Genomic DNA, 18,942 nt, shown 5'->3' on the forward strand with positions numbered 1-18,942 from the left:
ACCGGTTCCACGATTCTTCACTTCCCCTTCAGTCTTACAGGCGCCAAGTTTCAGGAAGCGATAATCCGCCTGTCAAGGGCTTGCACAAATCTTCTGGGCTCTTTCCAATCCCAAGAATCCTTCCGGACCTGCTGTCGCAGGCAGTCCGATAGACGTCCAGTGACCGCAATGTGTTTTTTCCAAGGCAAGGGAAAACAACACTCGCCCTGAATTTATTCTACCAATATTAATATGCAGAAATAGATAGCCACCGCGCAGTACGTTGCTCCAAGCTTACGATAATACCGAACATACTAACCGTCCGCGTGAAATATAGTAACATGCGGCATATCTACGCGTAAGTGTTTGCACTCACCTGGACACCAAGGCCATCTGATCCGTCATCGGAACAGGCACGGCTACAGGACTACAGGCTCTCGGCGACGCGCCAGCCGCGAGCATTATGAATATCCGTCAAAGTTACACCTGTTGCGTAATTTTGGGCGGTAAAAAATATGTTGTGCGTTTGAGCCTTCTCCAGTCAAATGCTCTCTCGTAGCAACTGAATGAAGTAAAACTTTGAACTAGGTTTGAAGGGCATTTAAGAGGGGAAAGCAGGACGTCTTATCGTGGTACAACAAACCGATCGAAGACTTTAGATTTTTCTGAAGATCCCGCTATCATGTCATCCTCCGATATCGGAGGTTGAGGCACATCCTCCCGAAGGAAACGCACTACACTTCTATTCACTCACAATATTCCGGCCCGTCTTTACATCTTGCACGAACATGAACCCTGTCTTGAACACCGAATGTGAACGAGCTACCACTGGCATGGTCTTCATCGGAATGCGCAAAACTCTCCGTGAGTATTTGACTTTGCGGTCATTAATACCTGCTTCTGCGCCTGCTCGATTTACCGGTTTCAGAAGGAACTCGCAGCCGTTCCATTTTGTTCTTCGCTAAAATGCTTATTGCAGACGTTCGACCACGACCGTCGGGCCGTGCAGCATCTTCGACAGTTGTTCGACCCAAGTGCAGCTGTATTCTGCAGCTCTATCTTACCGCTAATTTTGGGCCTTGTGAATTTGGATTTGATGTCTCAACTGCTGACCCCCTTCTGGTTCGCAGGGCGACCGAAGGACGGCTTAACGCAATGGCTACCGTTTACGCGCTTCTATCCGAGAGCCATCGGAGGAAACCTAAGCAGGAAGCATCGTTTCGCTACAGAATACCCTTCGCGCTCAGCTAGAAAAATCCATGTGGTTTCAGAGTGCTACCCTGGATAATGGGAGTGTTGTCAAGCAAACGTCAGTTGACTGGTTGAAGACGCAGCATCGCTCAGCAAATATCAGGTATTCGCCCACACGGTGCTCTTCTTACACTCATCGCGCCCGATATGGTCCGGTTAATTTCTCTAGCTCCGCGCAGGTTCGTGTCGCATAGTCCGTTGACGCTATAACTGCAGCGCAACAACTTGGTCTTTGCAAACAGAATAGTCTTGGGGATTGATGGTCTGCATTCTCCGATGTGAGATGGCGGCAGAATCATCGTTGGTGCACCACTGATCCGTATTGCAATGTCGAAGCATCGGCGTTGACGAAAAACCTCCGCATTTCTACCGCGTGCAGTCAATACATATCTCTCGCTGAGACGCTGGTTACAGGGCGCGAGGTCGATGGTGGCTTCAGAGCTCCCGTTCCCCGTTTCTGCGCTTTAATCTAGTTTGGGCCCTTATAACCTGGCGCTTGGTCGGATCATAGTGTCTTTCCTCAAGGATGGCCTCTCCGCCCGTGTGCAATGTCGCTCATCGATTGGAGCTATATTACTAGGGGAAAAGTAAGCCTGACGCTCGCCAACGCCAGTATGCGTATTTTAGCTGCCCTCCGGTCTGCGAACCTTCCCATTTACAATTCACTGGATTTACGCTGTTGTGGTGCGTACCTCACGGCGGTAACGTGCGACTCATATGCATAAGCATCATAGCCGGATCCTCTCATCAATCCTAATTACCCCCATTACTCGGAAACCATCAAAACACCTGTTTTTGCGGGGCGCCCTCGCTGTTTGGCGTTTACTATGCTCCACTTTGTGCTTACAGGATGTTGCATGGGTCTGTTACCTCATGACTAGCGTTTCGCCCGCGGATGAGGACGGCGATGACTCACATCTATGTTTTGCTGAATAACCGGTGGGTTGTACCCTGCATTGACCTGCGGCACAGAAACGGAGCTACTTTCCGGTATGCTTCCCCACCTGTCGGCGACGCGTCCAACTAGTGGGGTCGGTACAATGAGTAGGCGCGACTTTCAACTTGAAACGGTGGCGTGACTCAACGACGGGTGATACGGCCTGGCTCCTTGAAACTCGACCGATTGACGTGTCCGACTCACGGAATGAAACGTTGTGGATAGGTGTGCTCGGGACGTGGCTCCAAACTTTGTGGACAGCCCGATGTCATGGAACAGCACAGCCACCGACCCTGTCCCTACCCGACCTCCCAGATGTCGGCTCTTGTCGAGGTAAAACGTGTACTCTTGCTCATGCTAGCGCTCTGTTCGGCTATCGTGAGTGAGCGTGTATGGTGCTATTGTCTGGCTGCTTGACTGCTTACCCAGCTCCGTTTTTCTAGTGAGATTCGCGAGGTCTCCTGTCACGAATTTCGACATCAGACAATTGGAGGATCAGTCGCTGCATTCAAAGAGCACTGATAACTAAAAATTTTGTGGTTCATTACTGCCAGTGTATGGTCAGAATTGACAGCGGAGATGAGGACCTCGATCTGTCGGGTGGGATGCGGAAGAAGTGGTGGGCTCCACAAACAACTTCTAATGGTCTGCACAAAAATCGCGGGCGCCCTTCGGACACGAGGGTTTCTTCAGATGATTAGCCTCAAACCGTCAAATTTGCTTCAATCAACATTTCTCTTGTGTATGTACCACTCTCGGATTGCCGCACATACCACCAAATTTTTGAGCAGAAAGAACGTAATCAGCAGCTTGAAACTGCATTCAATGGTCGAAACCTGCAGCAATAAAAATTCGAAGTCTAAGCAACTCCACCGGCTCACCACCGCTGTATCGGACCTTTTTCTCGCTGCATTGGATAGATTCTAGCAATAGGAGTCCCAAGAAATCTCGACAGTATTCGAGGTCCTTGGCACGGATTGAGACGAGGTAGCGTTGAGGAGAACCACCATGATAACACCTCCGTTTGGTGCAGGACCTCCTCCGCTACATGCTGTCGGAGTTCTGTGCTGACAGATTGTGGTGTGCCGTAGGCCGAGGAGAATGTAACGACGCTATCTATAGTTCAGTATATTCATCCCAAGGAGCGCGAAACGTGGATTAGGATAGCTAGACACTACCCCGAAGAGAATATTGTCGAACGGCATAAAAATAAGGTACCTAACGTGGTGTACACTCTGATCCGGCATGTTCCCCGTAAAAGTCACAGAAAGAGGGGCTCGAGGGACATGGCACAACCAACCCAAGGAACACTGCCGCCACTGAGGGACCCGGATAACTGGCTCCGAATCATGCTTCCGAAGTAAGAGGAGAGGCTACTAGACGCTGTCAGCTTTTGTTGAGCGCCGTCGTACAAGTCTGTTAAGCTTCATACTATACCGAAGGGGTGACTACACGTATGTTCTCCCGTGAACACCCAGCGCCCCAAAAGTAATCGAAGATTGCGGATTGATGTCGCACAATTCGTGGCTTCTTGGAATCTCGGATGCAGTCATGCAGGTACGCAATGGTCTGAGGTCTGGGTGCACCGACGCCTCGCTGGTGAGTATTCACTACTTATCAATCTGAAGTGCCGTCAATGTACATATGCTGTTCCTGTTTTTGGCCGCTCCTTTACTTGTAAAGTATCAGTGACTGTCCGTACCTCACCGACGGGAGGTTATGTAAATGAGATCCGTCCGGGAAAAATACAGTAGCGTGCTGTTCCAGAGGCACGGATCCAGGCAGCAGCAGGGAGACTGCTTGAGGTGATGCTGGGATAATTTGCGCGGAAATGAAGACGTCGATGCCACTGGAGGGCGGGCAGGGACGTTCGATCTCGGGACCGCAAAAAAGATTTTGAGCCTGGGCCTAATTTATAGCAGCGCCTAGCACGAAAGAGGAGAAGGCCGGCTCCTGACAAAGCAGCTTAGTAATGGCCGGAAATGGAGAATGATTCCGCCAAGCACTGGAGGAGTTCGAGTACCGTTTCGAAGGACAATATCTATACTTCCTCTCTCACCGAGCAGCTGCAGCCATTCGACGACAGTCAGCTCCTTGTTGTCGTTGCCAGCTGTATCGCCGTCGTCGATCGTTTTTGCGAATATGCTTCAGGCCAGCAGCCACATTGAAAATCTGTCTCCGGCTACTTTCGAGCAATCACTAGGCACACATCCTTCTCTTTCTTCTCACTCAAGCCCCAGCACTCCTGCATGGAGGTCGATTTTCCGCATCGGAAACCAGTCCTCCAAGAAATTGGCTACTGCGAACATATCTACCCTGACTCTCGATACCAGCTCATTTCATTCTGACGCAACGTCCGCTACCCTCACCCCTTTGACACCCAACCCGCTGCTTTCTACTGCTTCCATCCCGCTCATCGACCAGCGATCGTCCTACAATTCTTCCAATACGCTGTCCAACGAATCCACCCGTGTCATGCCTTCACGGACACCCAGTTTCACACCGTATTTACCCAACTATTCACCCTCACCCGACGCCTATACCCCAGACACGATGGACACGTCAGCGTCGCGCTCCCGTTCGAAGTCCAAGTCGGAGAAGCAGCGCCAACTGGGGCGGTCGAAGGGTTCGTACACGGCAGGTCCAGCGCAGCTCACATTTCCCCCGACAAGTCCCCCGTCCTCGTCACGATCAGGGCCGTTATCTCCCAAGGCCATTTCCGCGAATGCCTCGCGCTTCATCCGCCGCGTTGCGTCCGCACCAAACGCAAAGGGTCTTTTTTCGTTGGGTTCGCGGTCAACTTCGGGAACCACCACGAGAAATGGATTCCTAGCGCCCGGAGACCATATGCATCAACTGCCACATACAGTGCAGGAAGTAGCGTACTCATCGGAACAGGGCGCGGATTCTCTGGAAACAATATCCTCCACGTCATCGAGAGGACGACCGGTGCGCCCACGTCCCGATCGTGCAAACAGTACGACGTCTGTATCTAAGACGAAGGACCGGATCACGAACGCGCATCCGATGAATGACGGAACTGGCAAGATGGCATTCCGGAGAACGTATTCCAGCCATTCTATCAAAGTCAGATCGGTGAGTGGCGTTTCAGTGTTGGTGCGGATCTGTACTCACAGGTCGCGGCGGTCATGTTTTGATAGGTGGAGGTGGGCCCATCGAGTTTCCAGAAAATTAAAATGTTAGGAAGAGGTGACGTGGGCAAGGTGTATTTGGTGCGGGAGAAGAAGTCTGGAAAGCTCTTTGCGATGAAGGGTGTGTTATGCACTGCTCTCCGGTGATACTCTGCCCTTACAGCCAGTGGCAGTTCTTTCAAAGAAGGAGATGATCGAACGGAAGAAGATCAAACGCGCCCTCACAGAACAAGAAATTCTGGCAACCGCGAATCATCCGTTCATCGTCACTTTATACCACTCATTCCAGTCCGAGCAGTTCCTGTATTTCTGCATGGAGTACTGCATGGGTGGCGAGTTCTTCCGCGCATTGCAGTCTCGGCCGGGCAGATGTCTGTCGGAGGATGCCTCTCGATTTTACGCTGCAGAAGTCACAGCAGCATTAGAGTACTTGCATCTAATGGGTTTCATCTACCGCGACCTCAAGCCGGAAAGTGCGTATATTATCAGCTATGCACGCAAAAAATGTGTCGTTGCAAAACTGTTTGCTAAAGCTTGCTTTGTCCAGACATTTTGCTACATCAATCTGGACATATCATGCTGTCTGACTTTGATCTAGCAAAACAGTCCGGCGAGCCTGGTGGTCGACCCGCAACTATTCTTCAAGAAGAGAACGGGGTGCGTGACTTTGTTGGGATCAATCCTGGTCGATGATCATTCAGAGTTCACGCTCTTCGATATAGATCCCCATGGTTGATACCCGCTCTTGCATGGCCGACTTTCGAACCAACTCTTTTGTTGGTACGGAAGGTAAATGTTGGCGGCAGTTCTGGGTGCGGGTGTCTGATAGATTGGTGTCTCGCAGAGTACATAGCTCCGGAGGTGATACAGACGTTGGGGCACACATCTGCAGTGGACTGGTGGACGTTGGGCATCTTGATCTACGAGATGATTGTGAGTCAGACTTCCATTTCCTTCCGTTCCCGCAGTCGTGTTCTTCGAGAGCTCACGAACCTCTCGCTCAGTATGCGACAACACCGTTTAAGGGTGTGGAGCGGAATGACACATTCCACAACATCTTGCATTTGCCAGTACACTTCCGGGATACGCCCAGAGTCTCACAGTGAGTCCCACAGTTTCTCAGACATCTCATTTTCTGTCTGCCTTCCGGTCTCCGACGTGCTAATAATATCTGGCCGTGTTTGCATCATATTTGCAGAGCGTGCAAGGACATTGTCATCCGACTGCTCGACAAGCGGGAGAACAGCCGCCTGGGCAGCAAGAGTGGTGCATCTGAGGTGAAGCGACATAAATGGTTCGCCAAGGTCAACTGGGGCCTCCTGCGGAATACCAAACCACCGGTGAGTGCCGCTATCCGCATGCACGTTTTACATTCCACCCCTTCCACCCGCTCAGTCTCACCTGCTTTGATTCCGTGCGGAATCCTGTGAGCATGAGCACCGTTGCGGCTAGATAGCCGAAGCGGTGCTTCTTAGAGACCGGCCGCCTTCTTGCATTCTCCGGTATCCCTTATGTTGGATTCCTTGGATCTTGAACCGAGCTGACTAGTATTTTGTGTTTCTTTCGTGGCAATTTCCCACTCGCTTGCTTGGTCTGTCGTGTGCCCTGAATTCCTGCCGTTGTCATTGTTCACCGATATCGTCCTCGCACCTACCGCACACCTCCACCGGTGTTCATTCCTCATCAATTCATCACACCACCCTCCGACATCTACCCACCGTATGCTCACCCTCTGCTTATATCATGCTGCAGATCATCCCAATGGCCTCGAACGGGATCGATGCGGTGAACTTCCGCCAGATGAAGGAGTCGTCCTCGCTGCACCTGGAGAGGCAGCACTCGCACTCGCCGCACCCACACCCGAATGGTCTCCACGCGCAGTCGCAGCCCCACCTCCACGGCGTCGCGGGCGCAGGGGTTCCTGGCACACCTGGCCTCGGCGCGGACGACGGGCTTGAGCCCCCGCCGCAGGACGTTGACCTCTTCGGCGCGTTCTCCAGCATCACGCTGCATTACGACGGCGAGAGCTGAGCGGCTTGCGCGCGTACCCTGTCATAATTTGCGGCGCGTATTTTTCTCGTTGTATATTTTATTCGTAGTCAGGATTTTTGGTTCGGATTGTGCATTGATTGACTTTGCTTCGTGTATCATCACGCATCCTCGCTTGCTCTCGAGCTTTTATCTCACTGCCTTCTTCCTGGTTTTAAATTATGGCATGTGGACCCTGCAGTTCCCTACTGTTCGCACTTGCACGTTCCCTTCTCCCCGCTCGAGGCCTCCCTTGTCCGTTCACGCACTCCGCACGCCTATCCTACCGCCGACATAACCTATTACGACCTCGCCCGTTCGTTCCCCGCATCCGAACCGCCTGCCCTCTTCATGTTCACTGTACCATCACCACACGCATCTTCATCTTCGCCGCTGCTGCATTATAGTACACATACCATCTACTCGGGCCGCGCGCGCGCGCCAGCCCCGCCAACGCCTCTGTACGGCGCAAAATTGGATTACGGCACCCGTCTCGACGCCTGGCGCGCGCATACGTAGACACATATACCCGACGACGCCTGTACGTATACGTCTCGCGGCCTGGATCCGCATGTTGGTCGGATGGGGTGGTCTGCGCGTTGGAGGCCCGTTTGCTCGCTCAGCTGAAGACAAATAGAATTGCAGTTGTTAGGATCATACGCCGTCCCGCCGACGTTTGTGTGAGTTGTGGATAGAGCTCCGGGAATGAGTTAATGACAGGCTGGTTCTTCATGGGGTGTTAATGAACCTCGTGAAGAGCCTGTAGCGCGTTAATCTCTCTGAGATCCGGAGAGGTGTACAAAAGAATTTTCAGTTATCAGAAGACAAGACATGCATAGCAGGATAGGCTGAGAGAGGGTACATATGGAAGCATCCGCAGACCTTGGCGACATATATTTCAGGACTTTTCACATACACTGGTGCCCACCGGCCCTGTTAATTACTGTTAAAAGCACCGTTAATAACTACCTCCTGGGACGAAAAGTGGGTTATTGTCCTGTGAAGAACTCAGTAAGACTAGACCAACGCAGTCGGTACTCACGAGACAACGCCGCTTTCACGGTAGCAGAGACACCACGTCTTGACAGACCCTTGCTGGTGCGTATCTTAGGTCCTTGGCGCACTTGTAATGCTCGCCTGCAGTACAAATACACGAGACTTCATCATTATCCCTTCGTGAAGAAAGCGTAGAGAACACTAGGGGAGAAGGACAGGTGGGGCTATAGTGCTGGTGCCAGTGAACACGCGGCCGATCGCGTGTGATACGGTTGGGATTAGGTTGGGCCCATTGGGTAACTCTGTTCGCAACGTGGTTGCTGCAGCTGCGCGGATGACGTCGGCGGCGAGCGCTGAGCTCACAAGAGTGGCACCGCGGCTTGCAGAGATCACCGAAGGCCCATCGATAGAGGAGTTCGCGGATAGCACCACCCTATTACCTTGCCCGCTGGTCAGCCGCGCTAGATGGGACGAGGCAACGGATTTCGGAGAACGGGTCGGCGAGCACTTTCCAAATACATAGCGCGTTGTCGCGGGTGGGAAATTTTGAATCGCCGGCGGAGGACGAGTGCAGGACGAGCGGCGCTCGCTGGGAGGAATAACGAGGGGGTGGCCATGGCCTTGCGGGCCCCTTCGCGATCACTGATTCTGAACTTTGATTTCGAACATGCTACGCGTCTGATTTCGTGGCCTTGCGGCGGACTGGCCACGACGAGCGAGCCACGGGCCGCGGATACAGCAAAACGGGGCGATCGGCGCACGAGGGCGGGCGCGGGCCGAAGAGGGCGGAGCACGTCCAAATCGAGCGCGCGGAAGCATCTGGGTTTCTAGATCGCTGTCCACGGTGTGCGTTTGTGTTTGGGTATAGGCGCGACTCGCGTTGAAGCTGCACATGGTCGCGAGCTAAAGTGATTCGGGTTTTGCGTTCGTTTATCAGGAGGGACTCGCGTGGATTCTGCTGCTCTCAGATCAGGCTGGATGCGGCCGGGCGAGTGGAGGAGTCTGGCAGGAAGCCCTATCGACGTAGGATGGATATCCCGAGTGGGACTCGAGATACGCGGATGCGGGGGCGACGATGATCTGGCCTGCGACGCGTCTGCCGCGTTACGCTGCCGGCCGAGAACGAGCAATTAGCTCACGAGAGGCGAGTCGAATTCGAGGGTGGCGTTTTCCACGACAGATAGCATTGAATGGTATTGATTCATTCCGGTATTATTAGCCGGCCGCCAGCGGCGAGCCAACTACCAGAGCGGTCAGGAGGATGTGCGGCGTCTGCGTGTGACGGGGTGCATGTCTGTGGTGGACATGAGTAAGGCTGGCGGGCTGGGTGAGCCGGGAGAGGTGCACATGCGCCTTGACGCGAGTGCACGCGGCACGCAAGTGGACGATGATGGGCGCTCAGCTCGGCGGCGGGATGGCCGGAGTAGGTCCGCCGGAGCGATGCCGGATATGGCGGGCATAGAGCGGCGGGGAGACTGGGGAGGACGGTGGGGAGCAGCGCGAGCGCGGGGAGAAGAGCTCTCGACGGATTGTGGCGTAGAAGTGACGAGTTGCCGGCGGGTGGCTGGCGGGATCGCTGGCGGGAGAAGAGCTCGCTGGAGGGGCTTCGACGCCGAGCGCAAGGACAGCGCGCAGGTCTGGGATTGGAAAATGCGCAGTTTCTCTGAGTTGCGGCGGATCGCGGGACCGGAGGGCCCGGAGGAGCTCCGGAGCTTGAAGGCCGGTGAAGCTTATTTGAGGGTGGAAGCCGGCGCGGGAGTGGAGGGACCCCGGAAGCAGTTGGGCGTGAGAACACCCTGGAATGGGGGGAGCCAATGGCGAGTCGACGGAGGGAGAGTGCCGAGGATCGTTCGATCAGAATCGAGATCGAGTTGACTCCGTGGATGTTCTGTGTGGAAGTTCTGGGATGTGTGGGCTCTCAGCTGCTCTGCGCGGAAGATCCCTTCTGCCAGAGTGAGGTGTTTACGTCCAGCTCCCGGTCCATTCCTCTAAGTCCTCCGTCCCAGCTGGCTTTACTCTCCAACGTATATTTACTCGTGACACCCGGCCTTCCCTGTTTGCCACCCCGCGTTCATCTTCTTCACTCCTTCTCTGCCTCGTGCCACCCGCCATGGCTGACCTCTACCCGCAGACCTACACCAACCGCCAGCCGTACCACCGCCAGGACTCCGCCCAGCAGTACTCCCTCTCCGCCAACTCCACCATCGTCTACCCCACCCAGCTCCTCTCCTCCCAGTCCGCCCTCCCCGACGACCAGAACAACAACCAGCATGAGGCCCACTCCCAGTCTCCCCAGCGCCAGTCCCAGTCCCCAAAGCAGGACTCCCCACCCGCCCAAAAGCCTGAAGGCGCGTCCCAGCAGCCCGCAAAGCCCCAGGCGACCTTTCTCACCAAGCTCTACGCGTACGCTCCCCGATCCACGCGTTTTCTTCCACGCTGACGCGCCCCTCCCTGCAGCCTCCTCGAACGCCCCGAGAACCACCACATGATCCGCTGGGATCCCCAGGGCGAGCACATCATCGTCGAGCGGCCTGAGCAGCTCGCGCTGCACGTCCTCCCGAGTGTCTATCGACAGTCGCGCTTCGCGAGCTTCTCCCGGCAATTAAATGTGAGCCGCCCTTCTGCTTCCTCGACTTCTTTCCTCGACCTCCTCCCGAGCCCCTCTCATTTATTCTGCACCGCTTCCTCAGATCTATGGCTTCATGCGCAAGGTTAATCTGCGCAACGTCGATCCCGCCATCGACGACCCTGATGCCAGCACTTGGTGTGAGTCATCTCCCCCGCGTCGTGTGCTGCCCCTGACCAGACGTGCGTGTCCAGCCCATCCCACCCTCAACCGTCACTCGCCGCCAGACGTCGTCGCCAACTTCAAACGCCGTGTGCCTCCCCGTCTGCCAAAGCCCCGCAAGCGCGACAACGACGTCCCCACCATTCCCCCTGCCCGCAGTACCCTCGGTATGGGCCCTGTTCCGCTCTCCCCTCCAGCCACGGCGGCCTCGCCCATCAGGGGCACTTCGCGCTCGCGGGGCTTCTCAGCCCCAGGGTCTTTCACCCCCTTGAGCCAGCCTGGAGCCCCGGGCTGGGGCACGAGCTACCCGCGTTCCACCCTTCCTCCTCTGACAGTCCCGGACTCGTCAATGTCGTCGCACGGTGGGATCTACCCGCACTCGGCACATCCCCTCCACTCGATAACCCCGACGGATGATACGCCTTCGTCAGCGTCCTTCAGCCCGCTGACGTACAGCCACCAAGGTCGCGACTCGATGATGCTGCCGTCGCCGTCGACGCAATACCCTTACACCGACCAGACCTCGAGCTGGTCCTTCTCGCCGAACACGAACTCAAGTCACTCCTCGGGCAGCCTCTCGAGTTTGCTGAACCCGAGCAGCAGCGTCAGCGGATACTCGACGGGGTCGCGAGCGGCGGCACCCCCGCCGATCAACACGTACTCGTCGTACTCGGTCTTGGGGCGCTCGCACCACAGCGCCGCACCGCTCTCGCCCGACAGCCGTCCGACCTCGGGGTACTCCATCTCGTCGATATCGTCGCTCGCCACGCCGTACGAGGACTCGCACCACTTTGCGCACGACTATTCGCGCCCGGGCTCGAGCCACCACGGGTCAGCCCGCCCGCTCACACCGTCGTCGTCCCGCCCGGCTAGCTCCAAGGCGTACAACAACGGAGGGTCGATGAGCATCCGCAGGACCAGACGGCACAGCCAGGCCGTCTCCCCTTACCCGTCGCCGTACGGCGACCATCCTCCGCTATCCGCGGGGTCAGAGCGCCCCTCGTCCTCGCCGCAGCCCGGGGATGAGCACGACGGCGCGGGTGGGATGCCGCGCGTGCGAAGCATGATCCAGCTGCCGAGCGTGGACACGTATGCGTTCAACCCCGCGCAGGGCGACTTTGCGTACGGTGCGGTGGACGAGCACCACGCACAGGCGGGGATGTACGGGGCGATGGCGGGGCGGAGTGTGCGGCCGTCGACGTCGGCGTCGTCGCTGTCGACGAGCAGCTCTGCGGCGAACACGCCGGGGGGGGACTTTGGAGCGGGGGCGGGAGAGGCGGACATCAGCCGATGTGAGTGAAGTCTTGCTCGGGTTGTGTGAACGGGCGGGCGCGCTACCTTTTTTTTGTTTTTTTGGTCGGGAGTTGTCGCTGACGTCGTGCTTTTTTGCCGTTCTGCGTTTGCTCGATGCGTGCGTGTGCTCAGTCTCACCGGATTTCGGCTTCGTCCAGATGAACGAACATATCCCGCAATACGTTAAGGGCGAGCTGTAGCCCCCCGCCGCCGAACGTTTCGCTGCGCCGCGAGTGGGGATTGCCCGATGAAGAAATTGCCATAGGAGGATTCGGAGAGTTCCTGCGCCGGGGGCCGTTGGCGCTACCCCAGGCTCGGTACCTGCCAGAATTGGCGAGCGCGGAGATGGGATTCCGCCGACGCTGGGGGGTGGGGTGGTCGGGGGCGCTGCGCAAGTGCAGGTGGAGGCGTCATCAGACGTGTCTGCGGATGTCGTTATATTCTTGTTCTCCTGCCCGTTTTGACGTGCGCGGATGCAGCCGTCTGCGCTGGACACTCGTTTTTCCATCTCCCCGTTCTGTTCGCCTCCCCCTTTTTTTCAATTCCTCATCATCATCACCTGCACCGGTCTGCATCGCCCTTCCGTCAAGTGTCTCTTGTCCGTCTCCCACCCGCATATTCGTACCCGTGCATACTCGTGCGTCCGCCCTTCCTCCCCTTGCTGTCCGTGCTCTCGCTCTCTGAAAACTCGCCGTTCGCGCGCATGTCGTATTGTCTGCGTATCTCGTGTCTTCGTATCGTTCGTTTCTTTACGTCTAGAGTGTGGCTTAGATACCTATAACTGATCGCGTTTGCTGGCTTGTGTACCTCGTAGAATACCCGTTTGGTGACAATGATATCCCGTTGGACTTTTGTGTATGGGTGTGCGATGTGAGTGCTTCAAATTTGGACTGCGTAGATGTGCACCGCGGTGAGAGTCTCTTTGCTTGCTCTCATGGGCGGATGAAATCGGCTACGGAGATTATGCATTATGTAGGGCGAAGTTACCCTTCTTTGTCAACAAAAATGGTGCCAAAATAGAGCGTATTTGCAACCTCCCGCCAAAATTTCCTACGCCAATCAGAAGGCAAACGTAGCCAAAAATTTGCTTTCTCGGAGCTCAGAGAACCGTTGCAAATGCACTCTAATTACTCAAAATGCCCTAATTTTTTCGTCTCTATTGCACCTGAGGGAGGTCAAAATCCGTCGCGATCATAGAAAAGGACCAGAAACAATGCATTTCCTGCGGTGGAATCTGCACAAGAAACTGTCGTGAAAGGAATCATTTCCTCTCACTGTCATAAGCCAGCCTGGCATCCAGAAATGCCTGAAGTGGCATTTACGGGCAGAGGGAATGCCACACCCCTTCAATCCATTCCATTTTAGTCTCATCTTGTTCAGTAGTTGCAGATGTATGCACAGAATCTCTGTGGTACTTTAGGAATGAATCGTTCTTCGAGCGATATCGCAGAAATTTAGCATCCGGTTTAACCCAGATTTAGGGCTCGAACGCGTGATCGCGTTGGTCGATCCAACCGATTCCAGCGCCAATAACCGTGGCCGCCAATTCGAATTGTCGTTGGGCTATAACCTCTGTGCGTGCAACGGCTCTCTCATCGTCCACCACGACGACCACCGCAACGTACTACGGCCATGGAAGACTCCAAAGTCCAAAGTCTTATTAACCAGTGCAAATCTAACGGTGCGTACTTTCTTTCCTGCCCAATCGTCAGCTCAACCTTGATCTCGCTCACCGCGCGCAGACATCGACGCAAAGGTAGATGCACTCACAAAACTTCAGGCAGAATTCGAGGCCGGTGCAGAGGTGTGTCTCCCTACCCACCTCGCTGATCTCGCTCACCGCTCACCGTCGCGCAGATCCCAGACCCCGACGCGCTCATCGCGACGCTCAAGACTTGTTTACGTACTCCCAACCAGCACCTCACCACCGCCACCCTCGCTGCGCTTCCGCCCCTCCTCCCCCTCCTTGTCGCCCACTTCCCCACTGCCCCCGGTACGGGAGCATCCACGCCCACGTCCCCCGCCGCGTCGACCTCCTCCGCCCACCCCGCTCCGGTCGACGCGTACACGCTCCGACAGGTGCTCCTCGCATTCCTCCCCGCAGGCGGCGTCGTCGACCGCCTCGGCGACGCTCGCGAGCGCGCGCGCGACAAGGCGCGCGAGACGCTCGTCCTCCTCGGCGGCATGGCCTTCCGCCTCAGCGGCGGGTCGTCCGTGCACGGCAGGCAGAAGGACGGCAGGCCCGAGACGCCCCTCGCGCTCTTCGAGAAGCATCTGCGCGAGAACGGGCTCGCGAGCAAAGTGTGGCGCGTCCGCGAGCAGGTGCGTGTTGCCGCCTTCTCTGTCGGGTTTGGGCGGGGTCGCTGACGTCGTTCGTGGCCGGTGTCGTGTGCTTTGCAGGCGATACTGACGCTGGTGCACATCCGGCGCGCACACCACCTCTTCCCGATCCGCCCGTACCTCTCTGCGCTCGTCGAAGCTCTCGAGGACACCGACGGGAACGTGCGCGAGTGCGCGCGGCAGTCCGTCGTGGAGCTCTTCACGGGCCCCGGCGTGACCGATGCCGCGCGCGCGGACCTCAAGCGAGAGATGGCGAAGAAGGGCGTCCGGAAGGCGATCGTCGACGGCGTCCTCGCTAAGCTCCTTGTCGGCGGCGGTGGCACGAGCTCGCCCGGCACGTTGAGCGAGGCGGGCTCGGAGAACGGAGATGCTGCGGCGGGCAGGGAGTATGTGCCCCCGAGCATCGCACTGATGAACCGCAGGCCGACCGCGGGCGCATTCACTGGCTCGAGCTCGGGCTCGGGCGCGCCGACGAGGACGGTGAGCCAGGGAACCGCAAGAGAACCGCCGAGGCCGGCGAGCAGGGCCGCTACTGTTCAGTCGCCTGTGCCTATAGAAGGCCCGAGTGCGCCCGGAGGTACGCCGGCAGGCGGGTCTGAGGTTAGGCCCGTATATGTGAGCTCTTTGTCTGCACTGCTGCCCGCTGGATACGTCTGAGCGTACTGTTTGTACAGATCGCTTCAAGTCGAGACTTGGAAACCGAGTTTGCTTCGATGCTTAAGCATTTCGAGGTGCGTGGCGTGGAAATCTCTGGTAGCGCATTACTCTGATTCATTCACAGGGAAAAGAGACAGAACACAACTGGGCGGCGCGCGAGAAGGCGATACAGCGCGTCCGCGGTATGCTCAAAGGTGACGTGCACGAGAGATTTACAGACACCTTCTTGTTCGGGTTGAAGAATGGATTCATCGACGCGTCCCTCAAGACGGTCAGTCCGCGCAGTCTTCTCGCAGCGTTTGTCACTTAACATTACGAAATCCGTCTCCAGCTCGTCAGTTTGCGGACGACGGTGTCTGCGAACACTTGCTTCCTCTACTCAGAGCTCGCCATCGCGCTCGGGACCGCGCTGGACCCGTTTTGCGAAGCGCTCCTCACCAATCTCTTCCGCATGTCAAGTCTGACGAAGAAGATCACCGCACAGCAGTCTCAGGCAACGCTGTCAACCATTGTCTCATACACGTCGGCGCACCCACGGCTTATCATGCCACTGTTGTGGAACACGCTCCAGGACAAGGCGGTCCAAACGCGGGCCTACGCTACAAGTCACGTGAAGACGTATTTGGAGGTACATTCGACCCGTTCAAGAAACGCAATTGAAGCCGCCGGTGGTGTCGAGGTACTGGAGAAATGCATTAAGAAGGCCCTCGGCGACGCGAACCCCGGCGTGCGAGACAATGCACGCAAGTCCTTCTGGGTGTTCGAGGGTGTCTGGCAAGAAAGAGGACGGGCGATCCTGGATTCGCTGGACCCTGTTGCGAGGAAGCAGCTCGAGAAGGCGTGTCCTAATCCCGAAGTCATCGCCGCTATCCCCGCCGTTTCGACGCCCATAACCAAGAAGAGCAGCGTCGCTGCTGCGATTGCAGCAAGTCGGGCCAAGGCCAAGGCTATCGCTACGGCTCCACCGACACTGCGGCATCAGGCGACTTCGACGTCGCATGCCGTGCGCGCTATGTCACCTCCCTCGAAGCGTCCTACCTCTCCGTCACTATCGACCAGCAGTTCTACTGGCGGCGTCCGGGCGACGTCGCCCACCCCGAGATACCCGTCCACGCAACCCCGTGCAAGGGTACCGTCTGCGACCCTCTCCCGGTCTGTCAGTTCAAGCGTCGTTTCTGCTGCCCGCTCCCGCAGTGGGCCACAACCACCCAGGTCGCCGCCATCTCCTACGCCCGATCCGACTTTACGCCGGCACGCCACTTCTCCGCTTGTCTCCACGTCACCGTCTTCGCCAAACGCCAACTCTGTCTTTCGGCGCGCCGTGCAGACAGCGCTGCCAGCGTCACCGCCCCGCGCGACGTTGGCCAATGTGTCCCCGACGCCCCGGCCGCCTGTCCCACGCGTCGGACTGCAGGCAGCCGTGCCCGTGCACCGCGAATCGCTGTCCATAGCGGGGCTGCACCACATGGCCGGAACGGAGGACGAGTCGCTCCTTTTGGCGACGACGATCCCCATCCCTGAGGACAGCGACTCCGAAATAGACGACGAGCCGGGGCAGCAGTACCCCATTTCTTTTTCTGCACCGTTCGAGATGTACCCACCCGTCGCGGCGCCGCGCTCGCAGGCCGCCTCGTTCTCGCCCAGGTCGAGCAGCTCGAGGCCCGGCCCGTCGAACGCGCTGTCCACTGCGACGAGCTCCCCGCCCGCGGGCGTGCCGCAGCCGATCGTTGAGGACGCGCTGCGTGCGCGTGCGGAGCAGGCGGAGAGTGCTGCCGAGCGGCTGCTGGAGCTCGTCGAGCCAGAAGAGGACGGCGCGCATCCGTCACCGATACCCCCGTCTTTACTCCTGAGAGGCAGCGAGGCGACCCCAAAGGTGAAGCCAGGCTCCAGGGCAACAACAGGCCCGACCTATTTCAAGGTCCCGGCGACAATGCCCAAGACGCCTGTCAACCGCCATGAGTCCATAATGTGGCAGGCGGCACTGTTCCAGGACAGCCCCGCGCCGAATGGTAAGACCGCATCTCTGTTCGACATTGTCGACGGCCGGGACCACGCGCGCGAGTGGTGGGGAAAGCGCATGTCACGTGAGGACGCGTTCTCAAAGAGTTTTTCCTTCTGATCGTGCGTTACTGATGTTCTCCGCTCCCTGTCATGCAGTAGTGAGTGATGGGTCGCCGCTTTTGTCTGTGGAGGACAGCGGTCGGGAGCTGCAAGGTTACATCTCCGTGCTGGAACAAGGTTCGGCCGATGTCCGCGTGCTCAAGAAGCTCGCGGGCTTGTGCACACAGAACCGAGTGGACGAGTCCATGTCACCCGTCTTCCCGGCGTTCTCCGTCCCCGCCACTCCTACTCCCCTCGCCGGCAGTTCGCGGGCCTTACCACCTTTGACGTCCGACCTTTGGACACCGCAGAAGAACTTTGATCGGCTGTTCAATGCCCTGATAAAGTTCTTAGATCCTCGAAAGGTGAGTGGTGGCGTGGAATACCGCGCACCGCCCCAGCACTGATCGTCTTGTTGTGAATGTGGTTCAATGGATCAGGACACAGAAGTGCTGGAGTATGGCCTGATCGTCCTGTGGGAGATGCTGGAGAACCAGGCGCCACTCCTCGAGGGGCGAGAAGCGGATATCTTCACCACCCTACTACAAACGCGATACTGTGCCCAGTCCAGCGTGAGTTTTGCCATACGGTCATTTTCGATTATTTGGAAGGCTCATCGAGCTATAATAAAATAGCTCATGCAAGCGACAAATATGTTCCGCGATGCTCTCACAAATCGTATTGAGCCCGTGTATGGCTTGACGACCCTGCATGCGAGCATCCGCGTATTCTGGGAGACCCCGTTCCCTGCGACATCGAATGTGGAGGTCAAAGATGGCACCTACGCTTTTGGCCTGATAGCGCTGGGTAAATTCATTCTGCGATTACCGGCAGAGGTCCTGGAAGACGAATTGCCTAGGCTACGGACGACTTTGATTTCAGTAAGATGCCGAATTTGTAGAGCGTCGTTGGTAATCTGACCGCTACTTTCAAAGGCTCTCACCGATTCGTCGTCAGAATCTTCTCTGATGGTGCGAGAGGCAGCCGCAGCCTCCATAATCGCGGCGCAGTTGGTCCTGCGCGATGAGACCCATCTGTTTGCTCTCCTGGACGGATTGCCAGACGATAAGAAAAATCTTCTCACCTACCTATTTGACAAGCACGGTTCGCGGGGCTCCGTCGAAACTACCGGCCCATCTGGAATGGAAAAACTTGAACGGGAAATGCGACGCTTGGATAACCGGACGAACACTCCGCCACGGCCCACTCAGTCAGGTATCGTTTCTATGTAGACTTCGTTTGTTATGCACCATACCCCCTTATGTCCCGTGAGGCGATGCCATTAGTCAATGCTTTCTGTTCATGATATTCTGTTCTATACATTCGTCACCTTCTCATATGCGCCCTGAATCGTACATGTCTCCTTCTGCTGTTGTGCAATTATCAATCAAGTAATGGAGTGTTTACTTCGTGATATGACA

The 18,942-nt window shown here is 56.7% G+C and overlaps 4 protein-coding genes across 4 annotated transcripts; all 4 read left to right on the forward strand.

Annotated features, from left to right (window-relative positions):
- Positions 1 to 4,309: 4,309 nt before the first annotated feature.
- On the forward strand, positions 4,310 to 7,350 carry SCP_0205040 (Serine/threonine-protein kinase nrc-2; the record flags this gene model as incomplete). The annotated part of the gene is made up of 9 exons (XM_027754418.1): positions 4,310 to 5,263; positions 5,329 to 5,440; positions 5,493 to 5,792; positions 5,867 to 5,976; positions 6,042 to 6,108; positions 6,164 to 6,252; positions 6,324 to 6,421; positions 6,518 to 6,659; positions 7,072 to 7,350. The coding sequence occupies 9 exons, from the start codon at positions 4,310 to 4,312 to the stop codon at positions 7,348 to 7,350; spliced, it is 2,151 nt and encodes a 716-aa protein (XP_027610219.1).
- A 2,298-nt stretch (positions 7,351 to 9,648) lies between these two features.
- On the forward strand, positions 9,649 to 10,218 carry SCP_0205050 (hypothetical protein; the record flags this gene model as incomplete). The annotated part of the gene is made up of 1 exon (XM_027754419.1): positions 9,649 to 10,218. One exon carries the CDS (start codon positions 9,649 to 9,651, stop codon positions 10,216 to 10,218), a length of 570 nt encoding a protein of 189 aa, XP_027610220.1.
- A 235-nt stretch (positions 10,219 to 10,453) lies between these two features.
- Positions 10,454 to 12,624, forward strand: SCP_0205060 (hypothetical protein; the record flags this gene model as incomplete). Its single annotated transcript, XM_027754420.1, has 5 exons — positions 10,454 to 10,746; positions 10,801 to 10,951; positions 11,034 to 11,109; positions 11,164 to 12,423; positions 12,557 to 12,624. The coding sequence occupies 5 exons, from the start codon at positions 10,454 to 10,456 to the stop codon at positions 12,622 to 12,624; spliced, it is 1,848 nt and encodes a 615-aa protein (XP_027610221.1).
- A 1,432-nt stretch (positions 12,625 to 14,056) lies between these two features.
- On the forward strand, positions 14,057 to 18,753 carry SCP_0205070 (hypothetical protein; the record flags this gene model as incomplete). The annotated part of the gene is made up of 11 exons (XM_027754421.1): positions 14,057 to 14,105; positions 14,167 to 14,228; positions 14,282 to 14,746; positions 14,825 to 15,379; positions 15,439 to 15,495; positions 15,546 to 15,692; positions 15,753 to 17,505; positions 17,579 to 17,886; positions 17,962 to 18,093; positions 18,157 to 18,402; positions 18,457 to 18,753. The coding sequence occupies 11 exons, from the start codon at positions 14,057 to 14,059 to the stop codon at positions 18,751 to 18,753; spliced, it is 4,071 nt and encodes a 1,356-aa protein (XP_027610222.1).
- Positions 18,754 to 18,942: the final 189 nt, after the last annotated feature.

This window comes from Sparassis crispa (genome assembly GCF_003851025.1).
Source record: "Sparassis crispa DNA, contig_000001F, whole genome shotgun sequence".
Taxonomy (NCBI): Eukaryota; Fungi; Basidiomycota; class Agaricomycetes; order Polyporales; family Sparassidaceae; genus Sparassis; species Sparassis crispa.